General features: G+C 31.8%; 1 protein-coding gene across 1 annotated transcript; it reads left to right on the forward strand.

Moving 5' to 3' along the window:
* The first annotated feature begins 11,182 nt into the window (after positions 1 to 11,182).
* On the forward strand, positions 11,183 to 12,282 carry LOC111039317. Its single transcript, XM_022322779.1, has 4 exons — positions 11,183 to 11,232; positions 11,293 to 11,396; positions 11,514 to 11,758; positions 11,833 to 12,282. Exons 1-4 carry the CDS (start codon positions 11,183 to 11,185, stop codon positions 12,280 to 12,282), a joined length of 849 nt encoding a protein of 282 aa, XP_022178471.1.
* The last annotated feature ends 1,405 nt before the right edge of the window (positions 12,283 to 13,687 follow it).

Below are 13,687 nucleotides of genomic sequence, written 5' to 3' on the forward strand. Positions count from 1 at the left end.
AAATTGCATTTAAAAATGTCATTGTATATATAAAAAATAATAATATAGGTACCTACTTTGAAAGTTTCAAGTACTTACGAATAATATTCTTAAATTACAACAAAAGAATTAAAATCGTTATTTTTGGTTTTAATATGTAAGTAATTTCGTCCGAATTTGAACTTAAAATTACAAAAACAAAACTGTGTTTATATAATTTGTGTTAGTTACAGAAGAAACTAGAATCTTTTTTTAAATTTTCAATCTTTAGCTATACAAATTGAACATTTTATCAATTTTTAACTGAAAAATAATTAGTAAATTATCAAATTTATAAGTATATTGTTAACGCTTGAACTTTAAATGCTTACTATAAAAGTCTTACTTATGACTTTTTATCATTTTAAACTGTTATTTTAACAATATGTGAGCAGTCTTGTGTTACTTTTTTAGTAATTTTGATCCAATTAATACAGTTTTATTGATATTTATAGGAAAAAAAAAACTACAAAAACTGTAAACTGAATATGTCCATAAACAGCTCAGCATAATATTTTTAATTATAACAAAATAAGAAAATGTTTCCATGAGAAATCGAGTAGAATATCAATGAAAAAACCAATTTGAACTTCAAACGATATAATAATTAAATTTGAATTTTCAGTAGGCATTTTTTTTTATATATATTTATATAGGTAGAAAAACTCAATAATAATAAAGAGTGATGTGAACGTAAAGTAAAAGTACGCAGTTTTTAAACCTTGGAGGTGCTTAACGTTATAAACAAATAAGTAGCTAATATTAATCTTAAAATAATGATATTATTTGAGAATTATCTAATAGTAAACATATTAAGAAAAACTACCTAGGGTTACCTACTATACTACCTATAGGTTATAATATTTTTTATTAAATAAGGGATCATTAAATTCTCTTAGCGTCTCAGCATCGCCTCTAAACAGTAAATATGCCAATGCGGGATAAAGGTGTTCGTTCGAGCTTTCGCAAACCAATTATTTCTAAGCCCTGTGACGTTTTCACAATTTAGTACTGTTTTCACATGTATAGTAGGTTGTAGGTAGGTACCTGTTTGCTAATTATCTACAGTCTACACCCTCGCACCGCACCTATTGATATAATATATTTTATATACACCATAAACTCGTTGAATACAATATAAACGAATAAATATCGTTATGTGTGTATACACTTGATAACATAAAGAGACAATGTCCGCATATATCATATATAAGTATAGTCATAAAGTCCTATTGCTGCAGCTTTTATGAAATCAAACACAATCTTACGCTATAAACTTAAGCTCATTCATGACATATTTTTATGTTGATCATTGATCATTATTCAGATTTCAAATGAACGACAATATTGACTATAGTAATATTATGAGATTGAAAAATAATATAGTACCTACTTATACAACCTACTTACTTATAATAACGACAAATGACAATTATATTATATTGTTCTCGTATACAGTTGAAAAATATCTGTTTATAACGATAAAGTAGTATGGGTACCTATAGCAAAGCTATTCAAATTAATCATATTCAATTCTTATTGATTTTAACAAACACGAATTGCTACTAACCAAAGGAAAAAATTGTAAATATTGTGCCCAATACATTTTAAGTAAATATTTCTCTATAGAGAGAACACATTTTTCTTTATTAATTACAAGGAATATTATTTTTATGATATCCATTTAGCATTACTCAGAGGGCAGAGGACACCATGAGGAGGCTACTATTATGGCTCACTATTCTCCAAAGATGATTTTTGGTTCAGCTTTTACACCAATAATTAATGTGCAACAATGTTTGAAATAGATATTATGAACTCAAGATCACTTGGATATACTATACGTGCATAATTGACTGTGGGTACTCACTCATTTCGGAAATTGGGCGTAATTAACAACTACTCGTTTTAGTATAGGTGCACTGTGTTTTCCAATATTTATACAGTGTAAATAAAATAACAGAATAAAATTATTAAAAATGTTTTGTAAAATAATAATATTATTGAAATAAGAGGAAAAACCTATTGAAGAAAATACCATGTTGATTATTTTGATATTTTACCGGTTTTAGTTCAATAATAATGTGGAAGTTGTTTAAAAAAAGTGAAAACGTGTACCCATGCATGCTTATAACTCATTTAAATAAATTTATTATTATTATTATTATTATTATTATTATTGTATAGCTGGTGTATTTAAATACTGTATAATTAACTGTACATGTGGCCTATGTGATTTATTATATTTACACAAGTTAATACTTTTCTATATTACAGATCAGCGGTCGGCAACCGACATTCGGCCATACTAGTCCATATACAGCCATTATTAATTGAAATAAGACTAAAAGATTTTTATTCATGGCCCACTAATTTTTTTCAATTTTTGAATGAGGCCCCAGAGTCCAAAACAAGTTGCCGACCACTGTTATAGATGGTTAAGGTTTCATGGCAAATATTGTAGGTAGGTATGTGTCGTATACAATTGTCATATTATATTTTATGCATTCAAATAACTAATAATTGCACCATTGCACCTATGCAAATTAATTTAAAAAAAATATTTATACTACTAAGACTTAAATGTATATTAAGTCTTATGTATAAACTGTAAAATATTGTTATTATCATCTTTCGAAACTAAAAATGTTATATTTTATTTTATTTTCTAAATCGTTTTATTTTGTTTTCTATTTTAACTTCAGAACTTATGTAAGTATGGTTTGGAACCCGCGGAATCGATGTATAACGAAGAAATAATGAAGAATTTAATATACTTCTCTGCCACATTTAAGCATCATTTAAGCATATTTACTGTACTGCATTTGTATCGCAAATATCTAATGTTTGTAGTAGGCCTACAGTTTTTACTTTTTTAGCATTGAGCACATAATGTAAAGTCTTGTATTTGTGTCGTTGTCATCGTATTGCAAACAGCTGCTTGTTATAATAATAATATATAATATTACGCAGCTATTAGACTATACGGTCTGAAATTTATTGTGCTCTAATGATGCCATTTTTGTTTGTAGTTTAAATAGATTCCACGTTAAGACAAGAGTGTATTGAAACGTACATTATGTCAGATGTCTTGATTATCGTATATTATTATTGTTTAAAAGAGACATAAAGAAAGTTGTTGTCAATTACCAATGCGATACAATTCATATTAGATGTATAATATTTTCCCGCCACGTTTGAGTTATAGATTATAATATTTCTATTCTCTATTTTACGTCTAAGGTCTTTTGTGATTTCTATTCTCTATTTTAATCATTTTGACGTCTTCTGTGCATCTAAAATGAAAATAATATAATAATCAGCTATTTATCGGACAGTAAGTAATAATAGCAAATAGCAGAGATGAAGAGCAGTTTTTTTTTACTACGGTGCGTAAGCGCCATTACTCCTTAATATTGTACAAAGTGATTCGTCAAAAGCGTGCTCACTTCAATTTTCCCAATAAAAAATTAATTTATTAAAATCTGTCTTTTTGAATTTTTAATATTCTTAAAGGCTATATATTAATTAGGAAGCATTCCTATTAAGTTGTTTTACTTTTTTTTCAAGAACTTTGCTAATCACGTCAATGATGATGCATAGGACTTGATCGATTGTTGTATGTTACGGATGTTCTGGTATAATATTTGTATCTCAATAATTGGACGTTTAAGTAAGAGATTACTTAAATATGAAAATGAACTGTTCATTTTTCATTTATTTGACTTTGTCATAAAGTCTACACTGTTATATTCGGGTTTATCTGTTGGACGTAGTGTACTAGGGTATGTTCGTTTCTCATAGCTTTTTAGTTACATTACCTAGTTTTCTTATATAGGTAGTTATATCTAATGGATAAGTTATCAATAATTATTGAAACTAGAAGCTGCAGCATCTCAAAATAATATATTTAACCTTTATTATATAGTTTAAAAAATAAAAAGAAATTTGTTTTATCTTTTAGTGTAAGCTGTGATAGCTCAACAATTGTATTGATTTACATAAGATCCTTGAAGATTAAAAATATATGATTTTAATACATCATATAAACGAAAAAAAAAAATTAACAAAACTTTTTTTTATCAAATATGTTCGGACCCTTATTATTTGTAACACAGAGCTGAAGTTTTTGACCCAACTGGCATTCTTATTATTTTCATGAATACGATGGATTCAAAAGTTTTTTTTTATTTAATAACCCTATGAAAAAAATCCATTGGTGTTAAGAAGCAGAGATAGTCGTGACCACATAACTTTATGTAAAAGCTACTAAGTAAATTTTCTTAAAACCATTTATTTTTATTAATAGGTTTTAACACAATACATTAGGTATCGTAAACATTACAGTTTATCATATCGCGACTTTGCCAATTTTATTATTAGAAAAAAACGTTTTATACAAACATACTCTACCTAAATCCATAGGAAAAAAAAATTGGAGTTGCCACTGAAAAAAAGGAAGATGTGCACGTACTGATAGATTACATTATACATTTGTCTGAAAAATTATATTTAGATACTCCCTTTCATCTCCCCTAAAATCCCATTTCAATCAAAGGTCATCCATTTGAAATATTAACTGCTATCTATCATATCGTGAACACACTGTATATTTTTTATACACTAGAAATTAATTATTTATTATAAAGACCATTTCATAGCAACTAGCAACAGTAGTTTTACTGTTAGACTAAAGTCAAATATATTATAATGAATGATGTAAACATCAATATTTTGTTGTTTTTATAATAATGTTTTTTGTAAATATAACCGAAAAATTCTATACCGATTATAATTAATCATTTCGTAACAACTAAATAACCATGACGCACTTCTTTACTACAATACAAATAATTAGTTGTATCTACAATATTAAAATGAAAAATATAGGTCACAATGAAGAATAAAAACCAGTTGGTTTCTATAAAAAATGGTTTGATTTAATAAATAAGCATTAATATACATTAGTTATATCTATTACTCTATGAATATATCTAAGTAATTTCAATGGATTGTTTTAACTGTTTGAAAAAAACCATCAAAAAATGGCTACCTATACTTAAAATTTAAAAAAATTTAAAATCTTTTGAATTTTTGAAACTGATGTCATTGAACTACAATTTTCTCTCTGATTTTATAACTGTAAAAGAAGAACACTTTTAAATAAAAATATTTGTCACCGAGATACAAACATTGATACCTGACTGTTAGGAGATTTTTGGGATTTTGACACACCGTTTATAACTGACTATAGTATTCAGTAGGTAGTAAATAGTTGTATGTTATATATTTGACCAATGTTAATAGGTACCTACAAATATTTGATTCCATAAAAATTTGTTTGTTTACCTGCTATAACGCCAGTGTCACGAAATGGAAAGGCTGGGCATTAAATGAGTTAATTTATGATAGGGAATTTAAACACACACGATCTTATTGTGTATTTAACATTGCCACATGGCTTCCCTCTTCAGTCTTTCGTTGGCGTTATACGCACCTACGTCTAAGTTAGCATTGTGTACAGTTTTTGCGAACTCAATTTAAGGAAAAGTTTTACATTTATATGCACAAAATGATGTTCCTTAACAATTTTTACAAAATTCATTTTGTGTAGAAATTTGAGGATTTTTGTAATGTTACCTTTATTGAGAGCTTCTTCTTAGTTTTCTAGTATTGATATTGAATTCGGAGTGTTTTGAAAATCAGAGCATTCTTGAACGATATAATGAATAGTTAAATTATTCACTCTTCTATTGCACGTGGGTACTAAATCTTTACTTATGAGGTACGCATGTCCTAAGAAAAAGTGTCCAATTCTTGCTCTTATTAAAACAATTTCCTGACGTCGTTTGAAGTATTGAATACATAAACATAAAGGGCACACCCTTCCCCAGTGTCTTTTTAACATTTTTTTCTTTCATTTAATGGGATAGAATTCCAATTATTTTACCTTATAGTGTTTATTATATTATTTTCATAGAAAGTTTAATATTGTTGATTAGTATTCTGAAATTTTAAGGAGGAGCTCAAATTAAAAAAAAATCCAGTTGTGGCTTTGTTACTCTTCAATTCACCATTCGACGTAACTGGTGCATACATTGCGAACAATAGTCGATGACATCATGAAATAAATCTTGTCATTTCACGTCGGATCCAGTGCGATTTGATAAAACGTTTTAAATGTATAATATTATTATCTTTTTTCAACAAAAACAAACGGTATAACGAGAGAGAGAGGGAGGGAGAGAGAGAAAAAGGAAGATTATGTAGACTGTAGAGTATACAATTTTAGCCCAATGTGTCGACGTCTCTTTTTGGTCAAATCACTGTCACTCTATTTAGTTTATGTATACTATCGTACTTTGTATAAAAATAAAGTTAAATGCTTATAACGTTAGAAAATTGATATTCAAGCTATGACTGTTATCACTTATCAGTGTCAAATAGTTTCCGTTTGCGAATACAGTCGTGGAGAAGCGTAACAATATTAATTATTAGACGAGGTGCGGGTTTAAGTACAAAATAATATTATAATATACCCAGTACCCACTTCCCACTGGTGTGTGACCGATTATCGTTTATAAGGGCCGCAAGTCTAGATGACTACGTTTAAAATAATAGTACTACAATATTTCTTAATTTTCTTATTGTTTAGAATGTTCATTAATTCTTGTTTATCAATTGCATTTTAAAAGAAAACCATGCACACAAAAAGTAAACTAATGAATGAGTTCAATTTTTTTTTACTTTTTTGGCAATACTTTACAAAATCAATTCATATATGTGGACCACAGATATGTCGTCTTATATATAGGGCATGGGTGATTATTTATGTGATCCAAGCCAATTATAACCCGATGCCGAGTCAAATATGTGTACCGACTCGGAAATTATGAATTCATAGAAATCGATTAAAAAATATTATACAAACCAAATAATACTTTATTCGAATATTATTATAGATTTCCAGATTACGTTTAACGATTTATCAAAATTATCTTTAATATAGAAAGTACACGGCAATATTATTATTATTTATTATGTTTTATTTATTGATGTTTTATAACGATAAACATCTACTACTCGCATAATAGCCGTATATTGTTGCTCAACAAAATCAGTCCAGTTCGTGGTTATATATAATATCGTAAACATATAGGCAGGTATAATGTGTATTATAGTGTTTGGAATCGTGATTTACACAAGTTGCCTCTCTTGGACCGCGCGTTATAGTTGTTGTCCGAAGTGTGTTAAATTAAAATACGTTATTTACGTTGCGTAATGCGCAAACACAATGATAGGCTATAAAGTGTTGTGGAGAACGTATGCCTGCACGTACCTATGCGCGTTTGTGTATACAATTGTATCTGTATACGACTACAATATAATATATGTGCCGCCGACAATCCGAACACGCGAGAGTCCAACACATTAAAGTAATGGTATGTCACGTGCCGTGTAAACGAAGAGAACCCCAAGGTGCAGACAGCACACGGGATTCGGCCGAAACCATAAAAATATAACCGAAATGCGTTTGACTACCGCACAGACGGTATCCACAGACGTCTATAATACGGGCCGCCGCCGCCGCCGCCGCCGATAGCGATATTATAATATGAGATCGTATGTTATGCAGTAAAGAGATCGAAGAACGTTGCCCTAATGACATTTTGTGCGTTTATATTCAAATAGAGAGGCATTGGGCCTGCGTGGGGCTCCGTCACGATAATTGATGATTGCACGTTGTGATCACACCCGTTTGGGGTTATAGGCCGTCGGGCTTGGATACAATGTGCTCATGGCATCTCGAGTTTGTAAAGTGACACAAGTCGATAATTGTAACGTAATAGAGTAACCGGTGGGAGGGGGGGGGCACAGTGATTTCCAGTTTATCCGTAAAGTGTCACATCGCGAGGAATTGGGGGAGGAAAGGTGACCTACCCTGCAGATACCTACTACGGTCGTACGGGTATTGCGGCGCCGATATATACAGAGCCGATCTGTCGGTCAGTCGCGTCCAACGAACGCTGCGTAAATATATTATGCAATAACGGACTGTCATATTATAAGAACGAGGACTCGCTGCAGAGTCTTATTTATGTGCGTAAACTCACTGTATAATAATAATATATAGCTTACACGCGGCTGAGGTTTAGTATATGGAAATGTCGTCAAGTATAATATGGCGTTCGCGTGTACATAGGTGTGTGTGTGTGTGTGTGTGTGTGTGTGTGTGTGTGTGTGTACTAGTCGCGGGTGTAGATAGTATTATATTATATAGTGCACCGTCCGCGGCGCATAATATTATATATAATAATAATAATAATAATAATGATAACGCGTACACAGTATTATAGATCCCTCTATGTATACCGCACGTATATATCTGCCCACGCACGAGCGTCCCCCGAGGCGCTGACACCTTTTACCGTATTATTTATACCGCGAGTACCACTGTCCGGCCGGCACCCGACCGTACACGCGCACGTATGTCTACCATGATAATATATAATAATAAAATATAAAATATGAAATAATAATAATAATAATGTAGCTAGAATATTATCGTTCGCTGTGTATCCCAACCCGCACTTGTATCGTACGCACGACGATTATTTCGTTATTTTTATGATTATTATTTTTTATGTCTTCTCAATCGAGCACTTGTATACGACGACGGTATAATAATAATAATAATAATAATAATAATAATAATAATAATAATAATAATAATAATATACGATTCGCTCGGCGAGGTGGTTATAGGTAATATTATCATTATGCGTTTACAGTTGTCTCGCCTGCAGATGCAGTCCGCCGGGCCGCATTTCATTCACTGCACTCTGCAGCCGTACTTACCTGCACCTATATTATTATGTACAATATATAGTAACATATACCCACCTGCCTGAGCCGACCTGGCTGGCGTTTTGCTCTTCGTAGGACTTCATTGGACCCAATGGAAGAGTTATGAATAATGTTATACACGAACCCAATACACTTTAGGTACTACCGTGGTAACGTGCAATACGCACAGCACTCGAGCGTAGGTGTGTGGCTCTAGGTGTATTGTAATATATCGAAGTCCTATAATTATAATAATATAATATTGGATTGAGTCGTTTTGCGTTGAAGCAAAAATCGCACACATGATATTTTAATAAAAGTTGGAAATTACCTAGTAACAATTTTAATATTTTCTTTAACTCTTTTTAACTCAACTAGAGTATAACCTAGTTGATATTCGCATTGTATTAACTTGCGAACTCGACAAGTGTAATTTAATGTTGAAATAATATTAATCTGCTTTCAGTTGTTTTGAAGACAAACCATCAAGTTAATATTAATTTCTTTTAGACGTTTTTGATTTAAATATATCTGTACATGGTTTAATTACCTGGTAACCTGGTATAATTTTTCCCATTTCGAAATATTTACAAAATATTATCATTTCCCAAATGATGCGTGAGTATATACATATTATAACAGATAGGCACAAAAAACTAAAAAAGCTCTTTATATTCAATCCACCCAAGTACCAATTAAAACATGTAAATTATTAACTTGTTTTATGCTAAGAGAAGTTATTATTGTTATTTGTTAAAAATTCAAAACTTCTAGCTCAACGATATTGTGTACACATAGCTTAAGTTGAATTAAATATTTCTATTAACCTGTCCTGCACATTTCAATCATTACACTTCACTGTAATATTATTGTCATGCGTATGTGCGCATATTATTATGACGTAAATATTATAGCTGGTACACGTGTGGACATGCTATACAACGCCAATAATGGCGAATAAAATAACTTAACGGTAGATAATATCATAATATTATGCTACGAACGACCGTCGTCACCTTTGTCTTCGGCAGCTGGGGGGGGGGGGGAGCGTAACACGCGATCGCCGAAATGTCATTTACAATAACTGAAGCAACCCGAGTGCCAATTATAACTGCAGGTGTCACTGTATTAATATTGTTGATTAAATATAATATCACGACGTGCACGCTATGTTTGCAGTTCCCGAGTAGGACGTTAGCGGTTAAAAAAAAAAAAAACATTTTCATTATCATCACCATCGTTTCCAAACGAGTATAAGATATTACCCAAGTATCGTGACGCGTACTGCTGCGGGGATTTCGACCGGCCACGTCTTCATCGTCGGACCGTTTATTAATATTATATTATATCGTTTACATTATAAACCGTAATAAAATAATTATGACTGGACGTATTATACCAAGTCCAACGACGCGACAGTCTCGTTTATCCGAAAAATACGCGATGTTTATGACTAAATTTATATTCCCGGGCCCCCGAGGCCACCCCGCCGCCGCCCGCGGTTCCTAGACCCATAATATTATTCTTCGCCTATTATATCACAAAATCATAGTTGTAGACGTATATTAACCTACGTATAATTTATCCGCCTCGTGTCCTCGTACGCCGTCATCGAACCCACGGAAATCATAACCATATTTAATACCGTAAATAATAGGTACTTATATTATATTATAATACAGTTCTTAGGCATGCAGTGTGGCGCCGGTTTCAGAGGAAACATTAGATTAACACGGCCTATTTTCCATCAACTCTGGCCTATAATCACGCGTCTTTTTAGATCCTAGCGGAGCGATTAATGGATTGTTACAAAAATGTGTTTTTTTTTTTGAAAACGAAACAAAAGTGCAGCTTATTGGTATATAGTGCAGAGTGTACGTATAACTGTTGGTGCTGAACTGTGCAGCAGTCATTGTATATACATTATACGTTTATATTATTGAATGTGCATTATCGTAAAACGCCTCATACGTTTCAAGAACTCAGCTGTTCTTTTAAGGAGATAAACATGCATATATATATATATACTTTAATTTTTAAAAAAAAACAATTTTAAAATAAATATTGGTCATTTGCAAAAAAACTGCATAACCGAATATTGCAATATTCTGTTGTCGACGATTCTCGTAGCAACGATGGTATTATGTTGACTGTAAAACCACAGATTATATAATATAATAGTTATATTATAATTTGTGTCAGTACTAACGAGCTCACTTGATTTTTTTCTTGGATAAGTAAATCGCACAAACTGAAATGTATTACATGTCACATAAAATTTAATAAGACATTAAAAATATAATATTTGTTGATCAACATGACCATCACTGAACAACCGAATAATGACCTGCTCTTTTGTACAGATGGGTGATGAGTTTCTACTTAAACTTTATATCGTGCTTACTCTAATTTATTGTTATTTTTCAGTCATGTGGGTCATAATTGGTTTTTGGTGCATAACACGTTTAGAAAGTGTTCATTGTGTAGGACTCGGAAGTTACGTTTATGGACCACGATGTTCAAGTGCAGAGGTATATATATATTATATATGTATGAGATCAGTGAGACTGTGGCCATGACAGACGACTGTGGTTTTCGAACACTCGTCTGAAAATAATAAACACTGTATTTATTGTCGTCGTTCACAGAATGTAAGTTATTATGTCACAGAAAATGTTTTTCCAAACTCGTTGACGAGAATATGGACGTAACAGAGGCACCTGATGCATTACCTGCAACGAATGCACTGGATGCAATGCCTGCTGCAACGGAGACACCGGATGCAATTATACCTGCAACGGAGGCACCGGATGCGATAACTACAACCGCAAGTCACCAACAGCTCACCGAACCATTGCAGCAAGTACGGCGCATGATATACGTAGTAATTATTAGCTGAAAGAAATGTAAACAGACAAACAATTGTAAATAACTGTGATTGCGATGGCCTGTGATTTGATTATACAGAGTGAGGTACCCTCTAGTACAGAACCAATCGACGGACATGCAATTGCAATTTTTCTAAAGAAACGGATATTGAGGCACATCAATTATTCGGAGTTGGTCGCCAGGGTCCGGGCTGCAAAATACGCCCAACGGCCGTTTCCCGTGGTAAATTGTATCGACAGTAGTTATATCTTATGGGGCAAAGAAATCCACTTGATCACCAAGTTCGAAATGGACGACGGTGACGACTACTACGTTATAACGATATGTTACGACCGTTGTCGAAACGGAAATCAGTACATCGGAAAAACCATTTTCATTTACAGCCCATCGAAACCGCACGAAACGGTAAGAGTCTTAAAAATGCTATGGTATAGACCACACTTGGCCAGAATACAAAGTGCCGACCGCGGTAACGGCAATCCGCAGTGGTTTAGCGGCGTCGTGATCTACGGTGTAGAAAAAATATAATATTATTCAAACGCGTGCATCGTTATTATAGTAGTCCCACTCTTGAGCATATTTGTGTTGTTCAATATATTATATTTTATTTTATTTTTAAGCTTCGGCAACCGAGGCCATTAGCTGTAGGTTGTGGTACTGTAGGGTTTTGGAACTGTAGAGTTATGCAATATATATTTATAATTAAATTAAAAAATATAGGTGCATGTGATGAGTTGTACATTTTCAAAATTTCCATCTGCAGCAATACAATATTTCCAGTTTTGGTTTTACTTTGCCAAGATCTACATCAGTAGGGACTATTGCATTTTAATAGTTGTATTATATTATAGTACAATATTATCGATTTCGGAGTATTTTAAGCAAGTTTAGTTCTGTGAATTATAAATTTGTGATGTCAGTGTATTAAAACATATTTTATGGTGACATAAATTTTACTGTTTTCAAATCGACGGACGCTTGAGAATTGTTCTTGTATAGAGCGAAAAAGTGGGCAATTGAGGACTGTGTGCTTTACTGCGTGGGATTCGTCACATTGGCTTCAGTAGAATTTTTCTTCATGCTTATTAGAGTGACGTTGGTGTGTCTGGTTCTTAATTTTGTGGTTAATATGTATGCGCTTCGAGAGGTATTCGGGTTGGTATTCGGGTTTGAAGTATAAATTTTATCAATTTTAAATACAACATACATTTTGTACAGTTGAAGTTGTATTTATAGGTTCACAACAGAAATGTATAACAATTTATTTAACTACCGTTGATTTTTCTAGGGTAGCAAAATAACTACACTTTGACGACCCGCCGCGCCGTGACAACACATCAGTCATGAAACCCTGGAGTGTGACGATACCGAATTGGTGATTTCTGCCTTCCAGTCACAAAACTATAAAATATCAACCTCAATATTATGCTGATTAATTATTATACTAAATATTGTGTAGATTGTATAACACAAAAAAATATTAAATACGGTATAAGAAAAGTTTCTCGTCATAATAGAAGATGATATATCATATTAAAAATGGATAAATTATATTTTGAAATTAAAAGAATAAATAGTAAATATTCTATGAATAATATTATATAATATATTAATACAGGTAGGTACACGCGTAAAAATAAAAGTGGAAAACTATTTTCTTGTTTTCATGGATATTATTATATATAATATTACTATTTAGTAGGTATACATTATTCACCATGTATTTCATAGTTAGGTCTATTTGTATTCGAAATACAATGATACAAACAAATAAAGTAAAAACCGTAATATCTATAAATCCAATAAACAAGTTTCTAAATGAATTAAAATTGTAATATTTGCATAATTAATTACGAAATATTAAACTATAATAATATATTAGGATATAATACTATGTCGTTGTCATCTAACTCGCTCGGGACGATAATGAATT

This window comes from Myzus persicae, unplaced genomic scaffold (assembly GCF_001856785.1).
Source record: "Myzus persicae strain clone G006 unplaced genomic scaffold, MPER_G0061.0, whole genome shotgun sequence".
Taxonomy (NCBI): Eukaryota; Metazoa; Arthropoda; class Insecta; order Hemiptera; family Aphididae; genus Myzus; species Myzus persicae.

Excerpts from the sequence above, each read along its gene's own strand:
- LOC111039317 (XM_022322779.1), top strand. The coding sequence starts at position 11,183 with ATGACCATCACTGAACAACCGAATAATGACCTGCTCTTTTGTACAGAT. Across the intron at positions 11,233-11,292 it reads CTGCTCTTTTGTACAGATGG|TCATGTGGGTCATAATTGGT; the intron begins GTGATGAGTTTC and ends GTTATTTTTCAG. Across the intron at positions 11,397-11,513 it reads CACGATGTTCAAGTGCAGAG|AATGTAAGTTATTATGTCAC; the intron begins GTATATATATAT and ends CGTCGTTCACAG.